Consider the following 22,886-nt stretch of genomic DNA (forward strand, 5'->3'; position numbering starts at 1 on the left):
ATATTGAAATGAACGGTGAAGACTAAAGAATGATTTGAATCAGGTATTTATTACAGCTACTATCATCGCTATTGTGGTGGTGCACCTGTGCTCCAATGTAAAGATTCTCAACATCGTGGTGTTTATACGCATGGGTGACATTACTAGCTTACGACAAGCAATATAAACACTATACTCTCTGAAGAGATCCACCACTCAACTTCATTGAACCCATTCTGCAGTCTCTCAAATGGTCTCTTTAAGTAGCTCACTTTCTTCACATCCATCGTTGCATGCTCCATTGGAGTTGTTGTATTTGCATTGTAATACATTTAAAAAAAAAGCCTCAGTCAAATCTATTCCGGCTATGATTTTGCGATTAATTTCATCAAAATATTTAGAAACAGGCCTACTATAGCCTAGGAAGATGACAGAAAAACCTAACTCAACAGTGGAACGTCATTAAGGGCCCCATTCTTACGTTGTGGATGAAATGTAATTTGACAAGGCTTTTAACAAAAGAAAAAAAGGGGGTGAGGAGGGGTTGCAATATCTTCTTTTCACAATCCATTCCATCTACCCCCCTTTCATTTTTCGCCAATTGAGGGGGGTGGGCAATGGTGAGAGGAGTTACCTTGAGTTACTAGTACCTTGATCATGATATAAGATTTTTTCAGTAAACAATCACGTCATTAATTTATCTACAAACGAATAACTTGTTTAAATTCATGTTTTTAATGTTATATGCAGAGAACGGGATCCATAAAGCCAATGTGTAAGGCAACGGGGACAGTTTGCATAGTAACGCCCATTATCACACGGTGAAGGGTTGACAGATGAGACGTGCTTACCCGCGGTATGTTCTTCTTTTGAACATAGCACTGTCGTCTGCTTCGACAAGAACAGATCGGAGTGTAAACATTGCACGGAGAAAAGCGGGAAAACAAAATGTCATCCACGGGGAAAACGGAGGGCATTTTCATAGGGAAATGTCAGAGGGAAGAAACATTTGAAGTTCGGGGCAGGTACGTCAGTGGCGTATCCAGCAGGTGGAGCCGGTGCCCCCTCCTCCTCTCAGTTCGAAGTTTAAGGAAAACAAAATGAGTACAACTTACAGTGGTTAGACAGCACACGGGTCTTTCCAGGGTTCACATTTCACTCTGCCCCCCCCCCCCCTTTGGAAGATTATGTGCCACCTTAACAAAGCAGATTTATTAATACACCACTACTTGGGCAGTTTGACATTGAGATAAAGGAGAGTAGATGATGTTTTGGAATTAATGTGATGTATAGTATCCAGATTCTCGCCTCAGGACAAAGAGTGATCCACAACATAATGTGCATTGACATACTGTAAGGTTAAACAAACACGCAACACAGTAACACTATGACGGATAAAATGTCAGTCTCCGTTAGGGATGCAGTAGTACACTATTTTAATCATGATTTAAATTCAAGTTGATATTTTTATCTTTCTTTTCAATATTTCGCTGTCCTCAATCTCGAAGGATTAAGATTCAGTAACAATCTACATTGCTGATAATTATACAAGCTTTCACACTATTCCAATTTCTGAACTACCTTCATTGGATATAATGTTCCAGCCGATGAAAAGTTTGAATGTTTTGTGTTCATTTATCAATCCTTAATTCATGCATCAAATTTTCCCGTAATATTTATTTATCAATCAACTCATTCATTTCTCCATCTGTTCAATCATCAATCCATCTCCTTATTCATTTTTTCATCCATTTCCTTTTTCATTCATCATTTTATCCGTTCTTCAATTCATCAACTTCTCCATTCATTCACATAATTATCCATCCATTCATCCATCTATTTATCCGGCTCCCTATCCATTCTTTCACCTTCCCCCTATCTATTCCATCCATCCATAACCCTATCCCTCCACCCATCTCCCTATCCCTCCACCCATCTCCCTATCCATCCACCCATCTCCCTATCCATCCATCCATCTCCCTATCCATCCACCCATCTCCCTATCCATCCATCCACCACCCTATCCATCCACCCATCTCCCTATCCATCCATCCACCACCCTATCCATCCACCCATCTCCCTATCCATCCATCCACCACCCTATCCATCCACCCATCCATCCCTATCCATCCACCCGTCTCCCTATCCATCCACCCATCACCCTATCCATCCACCCATCTCCCTATCCCTCCACCCATCTCCTATCCATCCACCCATCACCCTATCCATCCATCCACCACCCTATCCATCCACCCACCACCCTATCCATCCATCCACCACCCTATCCATCCACCCATCTCCCTATCCATCCATCCACCACCCTATCCATCCACCCATCTCCCTATCCATCCATCCACCACCCTATCCATCCACCCATCTCCCTATCCTCCATCCACCACCCTATCCATCCACCCATCTCCCTATCCATCCATCCATCACCCTATCCATCCACCCATCTCCCTATCCCTCCACCCATCTCTCTATCCATCCACCCATCACCCTATCCATCCATCCACCACCCTATCCATCCATCCACCACCCTATCCATCCATCCACCACCCTATCCATCCACCCATCTCCCTATCCATCCATCCACCACCCTATCCATCCACCCATCTCCCTATCCATCCATCCACCACCCTATCCATCCACCCACCTCCCTATCCATCCATCCACCACCCTATCCATCCACCCATCTCCCTATCCATCCATCCACCACCCTATCCATCCACCCACCACCCTATCCCTCCATCCACCACCCTATCCATCCACCCATCTCCCTATCCATCCACCCATCACCCTATCCATCCACCCATCTCCCTATCCCTCCACCCATCTCTCTATCCATCCATCCACCACCCTATCCATCCATCCATCTCCCTATCCATCCATCCACCACCCTATCCCTCCCCTATCCATCCATCCACCACCCTATCCATCCACCCGTCTCCCTATCCATCCACCACCCTATCCATCCACCCATCTCCCTATCCATCCATCCACCACCTTATCCATCCACCCACCACCCTATCCCTCCATCCACCACCCTATCCATCCACCCATCTCCCTATCCATCCATCCACCACCCTATCCATCCACCCACCACCCTATCCCTCCACCCATCTCTCTATCCATCCATCCACCACCCTATCCATCCACCCATCTCCCTATCCATCCACCCATCACCCTATCCATCCACCCATCTCCTATCCATCCAATATCCATCCACCCATCTCCCTATCCATCTCGTTATCCATCACATCCATCTATCCATCTATCCATCCATCCCTATCCATTCATTCACATATCCATCCATCCATTTATCAATCTTCCTATCCATTCATTCACATATCCATCCATCCATTTATCAATCTTCCTATCCATTCATTCACATATCCATCCATCCATTTATCAATCTTCCTATCCGTTCATTCACACATCTATCCATCCATTTATCAATCTTCCTATCCTCATTCACACATCTATCCATCCATTTATCAATCTTCCTATCCATTCATTCACATATCATCCATCATCATATCCATTCATCATCCATTTATCAATCTTCCTATCCATTCATTCACACATCTCCATCCATCCATTCATCAATCTCCCTATCAATACATTCACACATCCATCCATGTATCCATCTCCTTCCATTCATTCATCCATGTATCCATCAATTCATTTATCCATCCATTCATCAATTAATTTGTGCATTAATCCATTCATTCTTCCATCTAACATAAATTGAATAAATCACAAAAACTCAAACTGCACTTGGCATACAAGATTAGTTTTAATTTCTCTGTAGCTTCATGTCTTATTATTTTAGCCAAGTAGACTGGCATGACACCCATACACACCAGCCTACAAATGTTATACATCAAGTTATCTCACATCTCATTCCTCTAAAGCAAATCACTTTGCTTGTTTTCATAGGTAATTACCTGGAGGATTATCAGAGTTCTAAATCAGTAAAAGTAAGAGTAAATGTAGCTCTTATTTTCATTAACAAACAATACAGGGAAAAGAGTTGGCCTTTTTAAAAATTATAATTGTTTGTACATGCACGTTATATACCTGATAAAAATAGAAGGTAATGCATTATTCATGAACACTCCTTATAAGGTTTCATGCATATGCATCAGATCTGATGAAGGCGGACCCAACATGCGAGCACAACACTCTGAAACAAAAGAGGGCACTTCACAACATAAACAAAACCTGATTTCATGAGTCTGAACATCTACCTTTGGCTATCCATATCGACAAAATCTTTAACTTTGCCTACAATTCTTCCCCACATGTGAGATGACATAAGGCTATAATTCTCCCATTTCTTACAATTTAATTTGTTTTCACTAAACAAGGCAAACAAAAATTTAAGAGCAATGTACTTTTTCAAAACCTTCTATCCTGGAAAACTGTGTGAAGGTCATTGTCTGTGTTGCATATAAAACCCTTTCCACTCGTCTCAACATGGACATTCATACACCTTGTCTGCACAGATGATCTCCATCAAACTAAGAGCAACTATATGTAACCAAAAAAAAAAAAAAGAGGAGGTATTTGTGCATGTAGGGAAGATAAGGAAAAGATTAATTTCCTTAAAACCTCTTACACTAAACATATTATCACAAGTGAATAATCCCTTTTACTAGGTAGCACTATGAATATGTGATATATCCATTGACACTTATTTCATACCATTCTGGTCCTAGCGGATGATGTTTCTCTTGCATTAATTAACTCATTCCAAAACACATTTGAGGAGATTCTGAAATGGAAATATTTGTTTATGTCAGAGAATGTCTATACAGGTAAATTTGTTAGAGGGAGAATTTTACTTTAAAAATCTCAATTTCAAGTGCTGTACAGCCTTTGGCTCAGGTGTGCTAAAAAAACGAAGAAAGAGAAAGAAGAAACAAAAGAGAGAGAGAGAGAGATGAGCAGATGGAGACAGTAATACAACACTATTCATACTATAATGTAAACTGGCCAATCTAGATCTACTCAAAAACAATAAATCAAATCAAACTGTAATAGCCTCTTCACTCCATTGTATTATGAGGAATATGATTTATGCATTGATGGAAAGTCGCCAGACAAAAAATATAATTAACTACCTAGACTCTTGAAACAGTTCTTATGATAATCATCTTTCTAGCCTTAAATATTTTTAAAGGGGATAACCTCTCATTTAAACATTATATTATTAATTTCTTACATAATATTGAATTTCAACATTGGTGATTTAATCACACACATAAAGAAGTATCAAAAGAACAATATAAGTTTGTCACACTATTTACAGATACTTTTAATATGCTTCATACCCAGGTATTTTATTTTCCACTTCTGCATATTATAACATATTTCAAATTTGTTAGAGATTTTTTCCCTAAACCCTTTGCCATAGATTTGAAAATTTGATTTAGGCAGATGCCAAAATTCAAAAGTTAAAGACTTATAAAATAATAAAGCAAGAAAGCTCTTTGAGTGACACCCGTTTTCTGAAAATGTCATCACTATGGGATATTGGATGCACTTGTCGTTGTATTATACAGATTTTGACTAGTAGGGTGTGTAATATAACATTCTTTGGACCGAAAAAGGGAGTTATAGTTTCCCAAGGGGCTATATTTTCAAGATGTGCGCAGATGTATCTTTAAAATACACCACCAGCTAGTCAACATTTGTCTTCCTCACCTCATAACCAAAGCTACATACATCAGCAGAAGAGACCACACACTCAAGCTCTCTGTTCCTGAGGCAACAATAGACTCCTACAAGTACTCATTTTACCCCCGCACCATCCGCATCTGGAATCAACTACCAGTCACTGCAGTTACTGCCCCAACAGTTGCTGCTTTCCAGATGACCGCCCTCCCCGTCATTAGAGGGTTGGAACCTCCTGTAGGTTCCAGAATGCTGTAAACCATATAGCAGCATGATTTTTTTACTTGCACGTCACTGTTTTACTGTATAAAGTAATTGTACACCCTTTAGTTGTCTGCACCTTCACCTGCTGTCACAACACATCCCATACCAGTAAAGCTTGGAAAAGCTGCTTCAGGGATTACCTCATCAAGTATCAAGTATCAAGTAGCACTGGGGGAAAATATAACTCCCTTGCGGTCAAAAATGTATATTAATGCTTAATCAGATATTCTTGATTACACTTTGTTGTATGAAACAAGGGGAAATTGCAATCTCTCTTGCCTTGTTTTTTTTTTCTGGAGCAGTCCAACTTCCCCATCAAATGCATGGCTAAGACAATGCAAACAATGGGCATGCAGGATTGCTTGGATATGTACCAGTAAAAAATATACACATTTGATCGATTGGTCAATATTATCATCGCAAATGATCAGGAGTGCAGTATGCTATTTATGATCCTCGCAATCAATATCATGTGATGTGGACCAATCACAACTTTGTACCTGTAAGAGCTATCTCATATTATTCCCTATAAATCAGATATTCATAAAACAGGCATTTATCTAGCATATATCTCACTGATTAAATCTTTGAGAGAATAACCTTAAAACACCTCATTTGTAAAAGGAGAGGAAAGAGAGATAGCATAAATACAAGCACCTTGTAATGGTTATTTATCTTATAATATGCATAGGAAGACAAATGGCTCATTTTATCAATGGAGATGATAGTACATTTCTTCCTAAGATACTGACAGTTGAAAAAACTAAGCATTTTGCTTTTAGTTTTCATTCTTGTAATTTCAATTTCATATAAACGGCTGTATTTCCCATTAATGTTTTATTGGATAATATTACAAGTCTTTAATTTTCCCTCAAATGCTTGTCAACATTTCTAAGAAATGGAAATCATAATTCATTGATTAGAAAAATCAAATTTCATGTAGTATAACCTCTAAAATGTGTATGTATAGCAGGAATTAACACAATTATAAACTTTGCAGATATAATGGACTAATGATGCGAGTCAGAGTCTTTTCCAATAGTGCTATTACGGTACACAAAGATTGCAACCTCTAAATGTTCACTTGCATTTACTCTTAGCAGATATTGGTATCAGAGACTGATATAACTACAAAATATTAACAAAAAACTAACCGGCCATGACAAGTTACATCGTAAACAGTGCTGTAGCCAAACCGAACAAAATTTCACAGGACATGGCAATCCCAAACTTAACTGAATAACATTGTCATGTTTGGCAAAATAAATAGAGGTGTTTACGTAATGTATAATTTAGTCATTTGATACTGAAAATAAGCACATAAAATAAGTTGTCATATGACTCAGCAACACCTCCGTTTCATATTTGTTTCAAAATTCTTCAAGAGGCCCAGATGTAGTTGCGATTATCGTTGGGTAAGGAAGGGTGTTGTCATCATTTGATTTATCACAATTTCAGGCTATCAAAAGAATGTTTAGGTGTGTCAAACTCTTGAGATATGTATCAAGATTTTAGAAAATGATTAAATATTTTTTAAAGTTTGCCTACATTGTGCTTAACTTTTAATAATAAGGGAATTTGGAATACCTTACGTCGCTAATTTTTCACCTCTTTCTGAAAAACTGTATTTATACAAGGTTCCCACAAAAATGTGAGAACCAAATTCCATGACTATCCATGACCTTATTTTTGCCCTTTTCCATGAGATAATTAACATTTTGGTAGGAGTTGCGTACGAATACCACACACTGATATATAGTATTTCATGTCTGTGATTGAGACAATTTGTGAGAGTTTTTTTTACTTCATATTTCCTTGACTTTCAAGGAGAATTTTTTTGTTCATGACTATGGGTGGGAACCCTGTCATATATTTTGTCAAGCATGGCACTTTAAGCACAACCCTACATGCAGTTCTCTCTAACACATACCAAACACAAAATGAACCAGGAAACAAATACAAAGTACAAATGTATCCTTGCTCATTGCTAAGAAAGCCCAGCATGAAAACTGAAAGGTAGAGGGGCTCAAATCAAATCAGGCACTGTCAATTATCAGGGAAAATATCAAACATCAAAGAAAAATGGGGAATAAATGGGTGAGAAATATACTGGTAGAAATCTGAAGTGTTTTAGCTGCACTTGATATATTCACATTCTAAACAGCATGACCATATGCATAATTTCATCCAGGAATTCTGATTAATAGTAGCATATAAGGTTGGCCATGGTCTTTCCACATGAATTGGCCAGGAGCGTGCTAATAATGATCTGGTACATCTTCTCTAAAAATTGACTGCACTTCAGCCACACACTTTACGCTGTATTTACCAACTTTATCTATGTCCCAAATTACTCACCACTCACATCCTAAATAAAGAAGCCTATTGATACCATCAGGGAAAGATTGTTGCCCTAATGATTTCAGGTCGATAGGAATACATTACTGTTGCTGTTGGGTGCATGAGTTCCCACTGAAGAAAGTGAAGATAACATTTCTGAGTAGTTCCACCAGGAGATCAGTTTTGGGGCTTTTGATAATGCAGTCAATCTTCTCAGAAGATTATTTAGCAGATGCACTTTTAGTGAAGCACAATGTCTCATGTCCTACATTTACAACAATTGTAGCGCAACAGTTTAATTGAAGCAAGATTGTTGTAGACTGAGGTCAAGCCATCTTGTTGCCCACAGACTGTTGTAGAGATGCTAGTTGTACTGTCCACCTGTCTAGTGCATGATAACGTGCTGTGTCTTTTGATTTTTGATCTAATTCCAATAGTTGGTTGACCTGGTCTATCCTCCCGCATATTGTACTAAGGGGTTAAAGGTCATGGGATGAAAAGAGAAAGTACCTGTATTAGGGAATATCAAGAATGTATAATATTACAGACTTAAAAAGAGAATGAAATCAGGCAATTCCACATGAGTCAAAACAAGACAAAATTCTCAAAGTAACTCATTGCTCTCTAAACTTTTGTGCCAGTAATGAAAACATTTTAAGGAACAGGGTACCATCTGTTATTCAGTTCGTGGACTTATTCAGAATTACTTCATTTTGTTAAGTGAAAGACAATTGCAAAACAAACACTGACTTATAAATCAGCATAACGTTGCAAAATAGTACAGAAACTAATGATAACTCTTGGAACAGGGATAATCATGTATATAGACTGGTATCTCATCAGAAGATGATGAATTTGTCAATAAATCACTCTATTACCTTCAAGCATGCACTACATCAACCCTCCTCAGATGCTGCAATCCAAATATACTCAATGTGCCAACAAGTGTTTAAAAAAATTACATATAATATGAAGATTCCACAGTAAATCCAGTTCATAATGCAGTCATGATGAACAACCTTCAATGCATACCTGAACTCATACAGTTATAATTAACTTTATTCATAAACCTGTTTAAATTTATGTGATAATAACAACACATACTTACTTATCTAATATACACTGAACTAGTAAGCTTTCAACTTCTGCTACATCTATGTTAAGTTCCTGTACAAATATAAGATATAAAGAAAGAATAAATATTGGTATTGCGTAAGTTTCTACACATCAATAAAATGTAATAAAGTCATTACATATATAATAAGAGGAATAAGGTTGAACAGTTAAAGAAAACAATATTGATCAATGAACATTTTTTTTTAAATGCATAAAGCATTTTCAAATGTAACATTTGGATGACAATTTAAGTGGGCTGTGCAATTAATCACATGAAACAATGTCATAATTCAAGGTTTCAATTTGATAAGAAAATGATTATCATTAATTTCAGATGTAATTTTAACAATTTAACCACAAAATGGAGCTTTTACAAATGCAAAGCTTATTTCTTCTAAAACAACAAGAACACATTGTATTACTTGATATATCAATTAGAGAGAGAGAGAGAGAGAGAGAGAGAGAGAGAGAGAGGAAGGGGGAGGGGAGAAAGAGAGAGAGAGAGAGAGAGAGAGAGAGAGAGAGAGAGAGAGAATAAATAAAAAGCTACGAGATAGAAAAAAAGATACTCAAAATTTTGAATACATGGTATACTTACTCTTGAAATGAAAGGAATATGGATTCTTGTGTAGGGTTTGATGAGTTTGATTAAGACTTGTGTTCTGATGTTCCTCAGCAGATCTGTAAGCAATCGATTCAACAGATATTAATTATATAAAGAATGTCATACATTCATGAAAATAACACCAATAAGTTTTACACATCATTGTCCATAGGAAATCCAGAACACTAAGGGAGGCTTTGGCAGAATAAAGAGAATATGTGACTTTTCAATAGCCCAAAGTGAGCCCAAAGTGAGCCCAAAACCACCCTTGTGTAAACACAAACACATGTGTGCACGATGAATGAGCTTGTGATCTGAGTACTGCTATTTAAAAGTCTTGTGATAACTTCATTTGTATGAAAGCACGAAAATAAGAAACAGAATGGCGAAAGTTTGAAATGAATTGGACTGACAATAATAAATTTATAAATGTTAGAAATATAAGATCACTATTCAAGTCTGTGCGAATCTCATATTGACAATTTGGTCAGTGGATTGTGACATAGTCAGAGACCTGAGCAGGGAAAAATTTAGACTCAGGCTTAGATATAATATTTGGTAAAGGGTTAAGTTAAGCATTTAGTTAGCATAGGGAGTTTTCAACGGAGCAGTTCTGGAGCAACTGATATATAACCAGTAAGAGTGATAATATTAATGGCTACCTTCTATGTGTTCCCTTATAAATGGATCATCCATGATGTTCCGTCTGTTGTTCTTTAAGATCTTCTCAAACTCATTGATGTCGTTATTCTGGTAGGCACTGACTAGATTCGTCATTGCTAGGATCTCAGGATCATTCTTGTATGGTTTAGCCTGTTAACAAAATCAAGAGCAATTTTTAATGATCATAATTAAATTCCTGCATGCATTAGATAACACAAAAGTAAAATGAGTATTAGGTATTATTCAAAATTGACCAAGTAATATCATACTTCTAATATGGTAGTCAATGGCGTAAAATGTATGTAAAACTCAAGAAGACATTTGGTTCAGTAATGAATTGAAAATACAGATAGCTACATTTTAGTCCGGTTACAATGTACATACTTTCTGGTATGGAATTCACAATTATTTCATGTGCATGTCCACAAATATGACTGAGGTTTTTTTTATTACTCCTGCAGAATTTACAAAGTGCAGTGTCATTTAGTAGACATGTACATGTGACAGATTTATTGACTTGGCATTCTTAGGGATACAGTTCGGGGTGACAGAGTCTTCTACTTCTATGGAGAAAAGATTTGGAAAGTAAATGCTTTGTGTAATGTATCAGAAGAGTTTCTGTAACCTAGTATATCCACATTCCAGACATAGCTGCTTTCTACAGTAACATCATCATAACTACCAAGAAGAATCATGGGAGCTAATCTCATTTTTGTTAGCCTTAATGCATTGACTGTTAAGTTGGGACCATCTGTTTGGAGCCATAAACAGGGTTAATTCATACTTTAACACAGTGCCAATGCCCTTCTTGCTCCAAACAGGATATTTCAGGGCAAATGCTACAAGTGCCCTGCGGTGGCATATACCAGTACTATACAAGAAGCTTCCATCATTCACCACCACTACCACCACCATCATCTTCATCATCGTCATTATCATCACCATCATACTCATAATAATCATCACCATCACCATCACCACATCATCATCATCATCATCATCATCACCATCACAATCTTTATCATTATCATCATCTTCATCATCGTCATTATCATCATTATTATTATCATCATCATCATAATCATCATCATCATCTTCACTACCACCATTTGGTACAAATGAAAACAAGCACCACTTACGAGAAAGCCAACCGTACTTGAATATTGACAAATTAAAAAGTTCATACCTCTTGTGATTCAAATGGGTTGATATCTGATTTCATGAGCATGTTAGCTAAGACCAAGTACTTGAGACATGTTGTTCTCCTGGGACTGCCTGATTCATCATAGTTCTTGAAAGCCTCAAAGAAATCTGTATGTGCCTTCTCATATTCACACTCCCGTAGATGCATCTTGCCACCACATTCTGCAGGTGAAAGGGTCAATAGATAAATAGATGGAAAAACCTGATTTTACCACACATACCATGACAACAAATGCTTTAATTCCTGTTCGTAACTAAATTCCTACCTTCATTCCTGGACCCGAAATTACCTGGCCCTAAGTTAACCTATAACCCAATCACTACCCCAACCCTGACCCTACTTCTTGGACAAAATAAAGCCCATATGAAATGGCATTGGAACATGTGTCAGATCAAATTCCCAGAGCAAAAAGCTTAATAAAAAAAAAGACAGACCTGAAATAAAATGCATTTTGCACACTACCAATTAAATTTCCTTCCACACACAATGAGCCACTTTGAAGATAGAACTTGTACAGATGACCCCCAAATATCCATGTATGGATATGTCCCACTTGTACTCTTTAGGATAATCACTGCCAAAGTAATGAAGGTGTTTTATGAATTCTGGTACCTTTTGTTTGCCATCTTGAAAAGAATACTTCCACCTGTGTATCATGGAATGAACTGCCAGTGCATAAATGAATAATGATTACACAACTTTTATAAGCACGAATCCAGCATTCGATTCAACAGGTTTTACAGTTTTGTACAAGTGACCTATAATGATATCTCTGCAGTGGCTTATTACTCCGACATTTGACCTACCTCTGATAACACCCATGATGAGTGGATGAGGTATTGCTGACTTGATTTGCAGAGATTGCTCATACAGAGCTTTCAGTTTTTTGTTGTTCTTCTGTGATGTGTACATCTGGATCTCAAGTGCATAGATTTCTAAAAGTTGGGTGCCCTTTTTTAGATCATCTGTTCCATCTTGGTTCTACACATCATTGAGACAATGAAATGTTTCTTCAAAGAATTAGATTCATGTAAATTTTGATAGAGTTGGTTTTGGCAATGCCTGGATGATTAAAAAAAAAAAACCTCTTTGGTACATCACTCATGATGCTTGGTTATTCTTCTGCATTTGACAATACTAGCCATGTCATCCCATCTCTTGTCTTGTTATGGTTCGTCTGTCTGTCCGGCCAGGGTGGTATTGAACTGGTTTGATACATACTTAAGAAATAGATCTAAAAGGGTATAGTGTGTTGTCTGGACTCATCAGCCAAATGAAGATGTATCTCAAGGTTCAGTTACGGGCCAGCTCAGCTTCATAATGAATACAGCACAGTTTGAAGACTTGATTGAAAAGCGCGATATTGGTGAAATTGTATATGCTGATGACACTCAAATATACAGGATATTCTCAGAAAAGGAATGTCCTACAGACAGTAATCCCTAAAATAAAATTATGTCTGAATGAAATTTAAAAATTGTCAAATCAAAATAGTGTAAAATTGAATACAATGAAAACTGAGGTCATACATATAACATCTTGCAAAGAAATTCATTTGGGTATGTATGGGTATGTATAAAGTTGGTAGAATGAGAACATTTCTGGACCAGAAAACAACAAATACTTTCATTTCAAGTCAATTAGATAATAATAACTCACTGTAGCCAAAGGGAAATACAAACATGTATTTACTATCCTATCTGAACTTCACTGGTAACCTATAACATCTAGAATTGAATATAAACTACTTGTTCTGGTGTTCAGATGTATACATGGTATTGCACCTGTTTATTTTTGTAAACTCATCAACAAGTGTACGCACCCAAACACAATATCTGTTCAAATAAAAAAATCTGTTCTTTCCAATTTCTGTGCAGACAAAATCATATAGAGATAGGGCATTTTAAAAGATAGCACCGGAACAATGGAATGAACTCCCACAAAATCTAAGGAATATCACTCAGTTGGATCATGGACCTATTACGGATGGACATTCAACGTGATTCTTTCTTTGATCCAATGATAAGTCGCCGCCTTCTGATTATGTGCATCTTAATGAGAACATTCAGCTGTTTTAACTATAACGACTGCGTAAGCATTTTCGGTCATTGACAAAAAATGACAAAGGTGCAGCGAGCAGTTTCCCTCTCTTGGGTTTTGTTTGGATGATGTGCTCTGTAAGAGTGTGTCTTAAATGAAAGCATCCCCAATGGGGAGCAGCAAAGTTGAAAAGCAGATGATTTTGGTGATATGAAATGTATTATTACTGATTCGCAAACTTTCGCACACACCTATGACCTTATAAACAATTAGAAGGCCATGATCTGTATCAGCCCTGTGCGTTGTAACTCTGGAATATAATGAAGAAGTAGGGGGAAACTGGATTTTAAATCACAACCAAAAAATAAAAAAATAACCTCTATATGGTAATATCAACATGTTTTTCAAAATAAAATACATGTACAACAATTTCCAATTATAAGCCAGAACTGCACATCGATTTTCCATGATTTAGGCGAGTTATTATCTTCTGCGCATGTAGATTAAAATGTGTAAAATCACTATCTTGATTCTGTCCCGGCTTTTTGGCAGTGACCATGATGAGATCAAAGTGAAGAAACATGTGGGAATGTTATTGAGACGACATTTACGGAGACAATCACAATGAATTTGTTAAGATAACGATGAATGTCCATCCGTAATAGGTCCATGGTTGGATCAATCTAAATCCAAGCTGAAAACACAATTGTTCTTGAATGCGTCATCCGAGTTTTTGAGACACTAATACAGTGATGTTCTAACAAGCGTAGAGACCATATTATTATCATCATTATCATTATAATCATTAACATTATCATTAATATCATTATAATAAGTGTTGTTGCTGTTGTTGTTATTAGTATCATCATCATCATCATCATCATTATTATTACATTTTGGGTGCACTTGAAAAGGCACCCATGAAAATTGTTGTCAGTTGTGATCAGCTGAATGACTTAAGAAGAGAGGTACTCACTTTACATGATTGATGTAACTGTTTTAAGATCTTTGCCAACTTATTGAATTCTTCTCTGTCGTAGTACAGTTTTCCAAGCTAAAAAGAAGGAGGAATAATAAATTTAAAGATAGAGCATACCAATATTACATGACTGATTAATTTACTAATGTAGAGGTATCGTGGTCTAGTGGATATGTCACTGGACTGTCGATCACATGGTTCGCAGATAAAGTCCTGTCGCAGTACTAATGTGTTTTGGCAAGATACTGATCTACATTTGCTGCACTCCACCCAAGTGAGGTAAATGGGTACCCGGTAGGAAGAAATTCCTTAAATGCATGTGTACCTTTTCATAATAGCTCGGTTAAAGCCAGGGTAATGATATGATGGTAGGACTAAAAGCTCAAAATTCCCGATGAAATAGACCCTGGAGGAGAAAAATAAAGGGATGTGCATACCGTAAATCTCTGTGTATAAGACGCACCCCTATTTTTTTGCCTTATGTCTTATGTCTGTGTTAAAAAACCCACGTGGGGAAGGACTTTCATTTAACCGCGACGTGCAGTTGAAGGCCCCGATTTGTGCTTATGAACTTGTCACAAAAAGTATTAACAATGTCGTTTTTAGAAGAATGTGTAAGATCATTAATGTAAATTAAAAACAGTCGAGTTCCTAGGATAGAACCTTGTGGTACACCGTGTGTAATAGAAGAAAATTGGATGAATTATTATGATAAACTACATATTGAGATCTGTTAGAAAGATTACCTTCAAACCAAGATGACAGACAAATTTGAGTGTTATTCTAGTTTCCGAGTGGTGAGTCAACATACCGATTACTGAGCTGGGAGATATTGCCAGACATAGTGCCAAGTGGAGGGGCATAAATCAAAACTTAACCAAAAAAAAAAATATATATATATATATATTTTTTTTTTGTACCTGTGTATAAGACACACCCCCGACTTTCATTTTTTTTCGGCAGCAAAAAAGTGCGTCTTATACTCGGAGATTTGCGGTAGTGGTCCCAGGCGGTCCCAGGCTTACAGGCAAATACTCAAATACTCGGACGCCATGTTTTTTTTTAAATAAAAAAACATTTACAAAAATGCCACTACCATACAACGGTATCCCAGGTCCGTCACCGAAAACTCCTGCTATTTTACTTTGAGTTGCAGTTGAAGGCGCTGATTTAATAATAATAATAATAGTAAACATTGCTGTTTTTAAAACCAAAGATGACAGACTAATTTTGCTCTGAGTCCAAACATAAATCCGGACATTTGGTCCCAGTTTCTGAGTGGTGAGTTGACAGTGATTGAGCTGGGAAACATTTTTACCCACGGTACCATGCCGATGCTCTCCCGGGCACGGGTAAGCGTCGGCCTGGACAGTGCCAGGTGAATTTGTGACACAAAATTGAAAGGCGAAATTTAAAACAAAAAATCGTAATAATTACGACAAAATCATAGTAGTTGGCAGGTATGAGAAATAAATGGTCTACATTTGTTTTTCTTTTTTCGGGAGGGGGGAGGGGGTGCTATTTACAGATTTGTGTTGGTCTGTTCTCGAATTAAACTCTTTATGTCTCTAACATGTGTGTGGCATTCAGAACAGATGAGGTAAGTTTTTTTTTACTAACCTTTGTGTTTGTTTTGAACCATAGTCTGTCATTTTTGGCATCCTTGAGAGCCATGAGAGTAGTCTCATAGAATTCTTGAAGCAGTTGCATGTTCTTGGAAGTAGAGATGTAGTCTAAGATGCTATTGATGGACTTCTCTGAGTAGTTTCTCGTTACTGCACTCTGAGGTAACATACAAATTTTGAAAGGGTATTAGATAGATGTAGTACTAGCACTGTATGTATATAAGCTTGATGTTGTACACATGACAATTTACCTGGATACTTTCAACTTGATATCTTTGAATTTAAGAAAAACTTGAGTTTTGGTCGTGCACTTGCAATGGAAGCAATTGGAGGTTGACCATGTAGCACACAAGTATTGGTGTATACTGTGAGGTTTGGAATCATCAGAAATGAAAAGGAATTGGCTTGGTCCTGCTAAGAGTCACATGTACTGTAGACAGAAAAGTGTGTATATGGGGCTACGCAAACATGTGGCATGAAATTTGCGGTCCACAACCTTTAGCTGTTACTTGTCATATTTTGAATACCGGTATGAGGGCATTTGATGAGCCATCCTTTTCAGTCAACATTTTTCTTTGTTAAGCTTTCACAATGACATAAAAATAATGAAAACTTAATTCAATAATTTTTAACCTTCTCCTTTAAGACCCTACCCAAAATAAAACTTTAGGCCAAGTAACAAAAATGAAGTGTTTCTTGTCCCCGCCCATCTCCTTTTTGGCCGCCGCCTCCTTTTTTTAAATATTTACTTTTCAGAAAAAAAAGAAGCCCCCCCCCCCCTAAAACCTGTGATATGCATTTTGTTTACGGTAAATAGCTTCTTCAAGGTAATACAAAGTTTTGGTATGGGGTCATGAATTTGGTTCAAATGAACATATTAGAAGCAATATTCACTGATCGTTGTCGCAGTTGAAATCGAGTCTAAAGTTATGAAATTGTAAATAATACACTTGTTATGTTGTATAGCTCCCTCTCAAGGTCAAGATATTAATTAAGCTATACAACGATGTTTCTTGATTAAAATCGACCGATAAGCTATTCCCAGTTGGAAATGATATATCACATCTACTTATTCTGAAATTTTCATGGTCGCAGCTACCATTGTATGGCAGTAGGCGCTCATTGAAATTTATCAAAATTTACCGGGAGCACCAGTAAATTTTTATATTCAATATTTCTCGAAAGCAGAAGTGTTTCAGGGGCTAATTTTTCTAGTGCTTATGATACATCTACAGGGGCATCCAAATATATCAAAATTGTAAAGAATCACTATCCACCCAGTTTTCAAAGTTTCCCAAAACTTTGTATTACCTTTAAGTGATACAATTCATTTGTTTTTGTCATATATTACATCAGTATACTCACATATCACAATATCTGTAAATAAATATGCTTGGCCAGCTATAAGAGTAAATAGTAATGCCCTGCCTCCTTCTTTTTGTAAAAAGTCTGGACGGGAAACACATTTTTTTTGTTATTTGGCCTATATCAATGGAAAGCTGAATGAACATCGAATACCAATATAGGGGAATAAAAACTATTTTTCCTTTTGGCATTTCACAATAGCAAATTAAAACCTCATTTTCTGCATCCCTCCAAATTACGGGTCAACAGGGGTAAAATTTGCCCCAGCTACGGTGACGACATAACATGTGGACCCTACCGGTTCACTTATATAGCTGAGGTGATGAGCCATGCTTAATTTAAGGGAACCAAAACCTTCATACTAAGTTACTTTTATTGTAAAGTTTAAGATATTTAAAAAATATCAGTGAAAATTTGAACGAAATCGGGCAAGGTATAAAATCAGACAACTCTCCATGCCTTTTGTACATAAAATTTCACAATTTTTTCGTTTTCTTGTGATTGAGATAATCCACTCCCCTGAAAGCAAGATATAGAATGCAAAATGATATTCTACTTCACATGTTATGAAGTCGGATCAAGAACACAAATAAATACGAAGAATAGGAAAAAATTGTGAAATTTTATGTACAAAAGGCATGGAGAGTTGTCCACAGATGATAATAATAATAATAATAATAGTGGGTTCTTGTATAGCGCTCATGTCAGTCAGATTTGACCCTCCTGGCGCTCCGGATTATTACCCTGGCTTTAGCACGGCTGCCATACGGCGCTCTAGCATTTCAAGGAATAAATTCCTACCAGGTACCCATTTACTTAACCTGGGTGGAGTGTGGCAAATGTAAATCAATGTCTTGCCAAAGAACATTAGTGCGGCGGCGGGACTCGAACCGCGGACCTTGCGATCGACAGTCCGGCAACGTATCCACTCGACCACAACAAATTGAATACCGCCCTCTAGTGACTAGTCATTTCAAAAAGCTCTAACTTCCTTATTCCTTGCCCGATTTTGTTAAAATTTTCACTGATTTTATTCAAACCTTTTAAACTTTAAAATAAAAGTAACTTAGCATGAAGGTTTTGGTTCCCTTTAATGCAAAGTCATTGTGAATATGGGTACTCCACATAAGGTGGCATCAAGATGATAGCTAGTTTTTAGGTCAACAACTTCTGATTTTCAAAGCTTTAGATATATAAAGTTTTCAGAGAGCTGTTACTCCTCTGACAGTTAATAAAATAGCATACTTAATTGATATTATTGTAATCTATGGCTTTATAAGCTTCCTGTTGATAATTAATTCATATATTTGATTTTTTTTTCTTCCGATAGGGTCTTTAAAGAAGAGCATAATGAAAACATTTCAGACACGATTCAATTCCTTAATGAGTATTTACACATATAACATCCAAGAACATTGGGAAAAATAAACATGCCACGTGAAACTTCAGAGAAAACTAGAAATATCGCAATCTTCGTTACCGCGCAATGCGAATGTATCCCCCGGCACTGGCAGCAATTTTTGTGTCATCCTTATGTTCGAAGGAGGGACAAAGATACCCTCTCCCCTCCCTGAAACATAAGGATGACGTACATGTAGAGATCGCCCCTAGTGGCTCGGACTATTGTCAAGACTAGGATAAGCATCACCAAACACTTAAGATGTGTAGATTTTACAAAGACACACCTGCATAAAATATTTGAAAGAAATCCATCAAGCAGTAAGAGCACACAAAAGGGACAAATGGCTTTTAACCCTATAAAGGATGGAACAATGAGGGCTGCATCACAAAAAAGTAAACATTACATAGAATGTACCAAGATACACCTCTATACAAAGTTTGGAAAACAACCATCAAGAAATGTGGTCTGCAGAGTGCACTCAATCCATCCTGCAAAATATGACCTTTGACCCTATAAATTATAGGACACTGGTGACAGCATCACCGAAAACTATAGGTGCATAGATTTTACCAACATACACCTTTGTTCAAAATTTGAAGAAAAAAAACCTTTAAAAAAATGTGAACTATAGAGCACAGACAAACCATCAAAAAAATATGGCTGTTTACCCTATACAAAAAAGAACACTGAGGGCAGCACCAAAAATTATAAGTCTAGAAGATTATACCAAGATACACCTCCACACAAAATTTGAAAGAAATCTGTAAAGGAATGTGGCAGTTAGAGCGCACACAAGAATATGACGCGGTGGACGCGGCGACGGCGTGCTGCTGCTGAATCCAAAGTATCCTCCAGCATACTACCGGGGATACAATAAGTAGAATGATTAAACCTCTCTTTTTTTCTTACCTTGATGTATGTTAATAGTAACTTGTATTTTGTCATCATTTCCCCATAGTTTCCCTGCAACAGCAACAAAGATATAACATTACATAATACAAAACTATCAAATCACTCTAAACAGATGTTTGTTTAAAACAAAGTGTTATAATTTTACAGATTTTCATTTTTGATAAGTTGATATAAAGGCTGAAACAAGAAACATTCATGTTAATCACTGCCTATGAATGAATTATTTATGATTCATTTTGGCTTGTTAAATAGCTACATGTATTTAGAGTAAAAAAAAAACACATGTGATATCACATTCTCACCACAAACCATGAGTAGAGTAGAGACATTGCAACTCCAAAAAATTGGCTATGAATCAAAATTAATCTAACATTGTTTGGGTAGTCACAATATGGTAAGAGCAATAGATGTTTTTTCTTTTCCAGATAAAAGATTCAGCCCTAAAAAGTGTCTAAAATTCATCTTGACAATAAGTTGTAAAAAACGTCTCAAATTGGTAACAAAAAATAACACATCAGGATTTTGTGTGTGCTTACCAGCTGAAAATTAATCTTGATCATCTGTTTGAGCGCCTTGAAACCCCAATCTCCTTTCTCATCTTCAAGGTCCAATACCTAGATGATATAAACACAACATTTAAAGGCAGGCTTTACTACTTAAGCCAGAAGGGATTAGACCGCCCAACGAGGTCACTGTGACAGGTGGCTATCTCATTATCTCAGCTCTCATTTAACATAAGAAAAAGAGGATCATGGGGGATCAACAGGCACTGATTGGGGAAGTTTTCTATATAGAGGGAGCAAGTAGCTACAAGTAGGACAGTGTGCCTTTAAATTAAGTAACTCTTAGATTAAATGAAAAAGCAAATGTAATCATAGGGTAAAAACTTAATAATATTTGAAAATGGATTATCCAGACTCTCAAAAGCTATGTGAGTTCATCCATATAATTATCACCTGTTTTGTTTATAGACAAGTTCATGTTACACATATTCCATTGGAGCATGCTACTACACATGATTTAATAATCAGAAGGATGAACTAAAAGTTCAAAACTAATTGGAAAATATTTCAAAATAATGATTCTGCTAATTCAATGATGTACATGTACATGTACATGTAGGTCAGGTTCTCTATTTACATCACTGAGATTTATAAATGGCTAAACAGAAGATACTTTAACATTGAAATGAAGATCATAGTTAATGATATGACTTAACCTTATTCTGACTGGGCTTTCAAAGAGCTCATTATGACTTGGGGGGGGGGGGGGGGTCATCTTCACATCCCCCTAAAAAAAGGAATCTTGAAGATTGAGAAAATCAAATGCCTGATTTTATGCAAAACAGTAACTTATAAACAACAAGCCTACATATGCAGTTCATTAAGTGATACAATATCAGTTTATTTTGATTATGCACATACTAATGAGCTACATGTACATGTACATATACGTTTGCATATTTCTTGATTTAAAAAAAAAAAATCACAAAAATCTCAGAAATAAAGTATCCACTGACTTGAAATGAAGCATAGACATTGATTGTTGTTTGAATAAGATATTCAAAATATTTATTTTAATATTCTTTGGTTACAACTTCTCATTTATTATGCAAGAAATTTGAATAAACTCTAATTCAGAAGTTTGTATGAAAGTACATCAGTATCTCTAATATAAGCTCAACTGACAAAACAAGTCAGAATAATAATAATAATTTCCGTTTCTTGTATACCGGTAGCCCATATCACATTATAACCTCTCTATGCCCTTCAAAGGAGCTTTTGAAATGATAGGGTTAAAGGGGAAGTACACCCTGATATTAAGTTGGTTTTAATAGATGCAAAAAAATGAGAGGAACAGGTCAGTGAAAGTTTGAGCAAATTCTGATTGAAAATAAGAAAGTTATGATCAATCAAACAGAAGTTGAAAACCTCTGTGACGTATCTTGCGGGCTCTCCTCCCTTTTGCTTTGTACTAAAAAAGGCAGAATTCTAACGTTTTCAATCATACATGCACTCTTAATATTATTATTACAAATATGTTTGTATTCAACCTCTGTATGAGAAAAATCTACTCCATCATCAATAATGAAGAAAATTAAAGTTCATGAAATTTTATGTACAATGTACAGAGCAATTTGGAGAGGAGCTTGCAAGATTGCCAATTTGTGTTTGATTGATCGCAACTTCTAAAATTCATAACTTTCTTATTTCTGATCAAAATTTGCTCAAAACTTTCACCGACTTGTTCCTCTAATTTTTCTGCTTCTATTTAAATAAACTTAATATAAGGGTGGACTTTCCTTTTAAAGCTTTCTTACAACTACTCAGCATGCAAATGGACTGGAGCTTGACATTTCAGTCATTCAAGTGTGTCTGTCAGATAAAATTTATCAGAACTGCCTCTCTATTCCATACCTAAACAAATTTACAAAAACTCCTATGAAAGAAAAGCTGGTTTCGTTTATAGTAAACTTGGAATTCATATGAAATTGTATAATGTTATCTGCAGAATTTCCTGGGCACTCATGTAAAGCTGCTTAAATTGTATTACCATTAACACTGATGTGCAAATTCCTAGAAAGAAATCTTGAGAAAAGGCTGAATGATGTTGAATACTTATGAATATTGAATAAAATATTAGATTTAATAATACATGTAGGCCAGATCATTATATCATATTTCTGTTTTTTGGGCACAAATAGAAAATCC

The 22,886-nt window shown here is 36.5% G+C and overlaps 1 protein-coding gene across 1 annotated transcript in view; it reads right to left on the reverse strand.

Moving 5' to 3' along the window:
- Positions 1 to 3,754: 3,754 nt before the first annotated feature.
- The window catches only part of LOC576418 (COP9 signalosome complex subunit 2), a 29,015-nt gene continuing 9,883 nt past the window's right edge, over positions 3,755 to 22,886 (reverse strand). The window contains exons 3-12 of the mRNA XM_775103.5: positions 20,712 to 20,789; positions 20,173 to 20,226; positions 16,492 to 16,653; positions 14,869 to 14,946; positions 12,659 to 12,833; positions 11,835 to 12,013; positions 10,648 to 10,798; positions 9,980 to 10,062; positions 9,374 to 9,432; positions 3,755 to 8,736 (exon numbers count right to left, since the gene is read on the reverse strand). Of these exons, the coding sequence (XP_780196.1) occupies positions 8,592 to 8,736; positions 9,374 to 9,432; positions 9,980 to 10,062; positions 10,648 to 10,798; positions 11,835 to 12,013; positions 12,659 to 12,833; positions 14,869 to 14,946; positions 16,492 to 16,653; positions 20,173 to 20,226; positions 20,712 to 20,789 (1,164 nt within the window). The 3' untranslated portion in view covers positions 3,755 to 8,591. The remainder of the gene's footprint in view (positions 8,737 to 9,373; positions 9,433 to 9,979; positions 10,063 to 10,647; positions 10,799 to 11,834; positions 12,014 to 12,658; positions 12,834 to 14,868; positions 14,947 to 16,491; positions 16,654 to 20,172; positions 20,227 to 20,711; positions 20,790 to 22,886) is intronic.

This window comes from Strongylocentrotus purpuratus, unplaced genomic scaffold (assembly GCF_000002235.5).
Source record: "Strongylocentrotus purpuratus isolate Spur 01 unplaced genomic scaffold, Spur_5.0 spur5_scaffold_9, whole genome shotgun sequence".
Taxonomy (NCBI): Eukaryota; Metazoa; Echinodermata; class Echinoidea; order Camarodonta; family Strongylocentrotidae; genus Strongylocentrotus; species Strongylocentrotus purpuratus.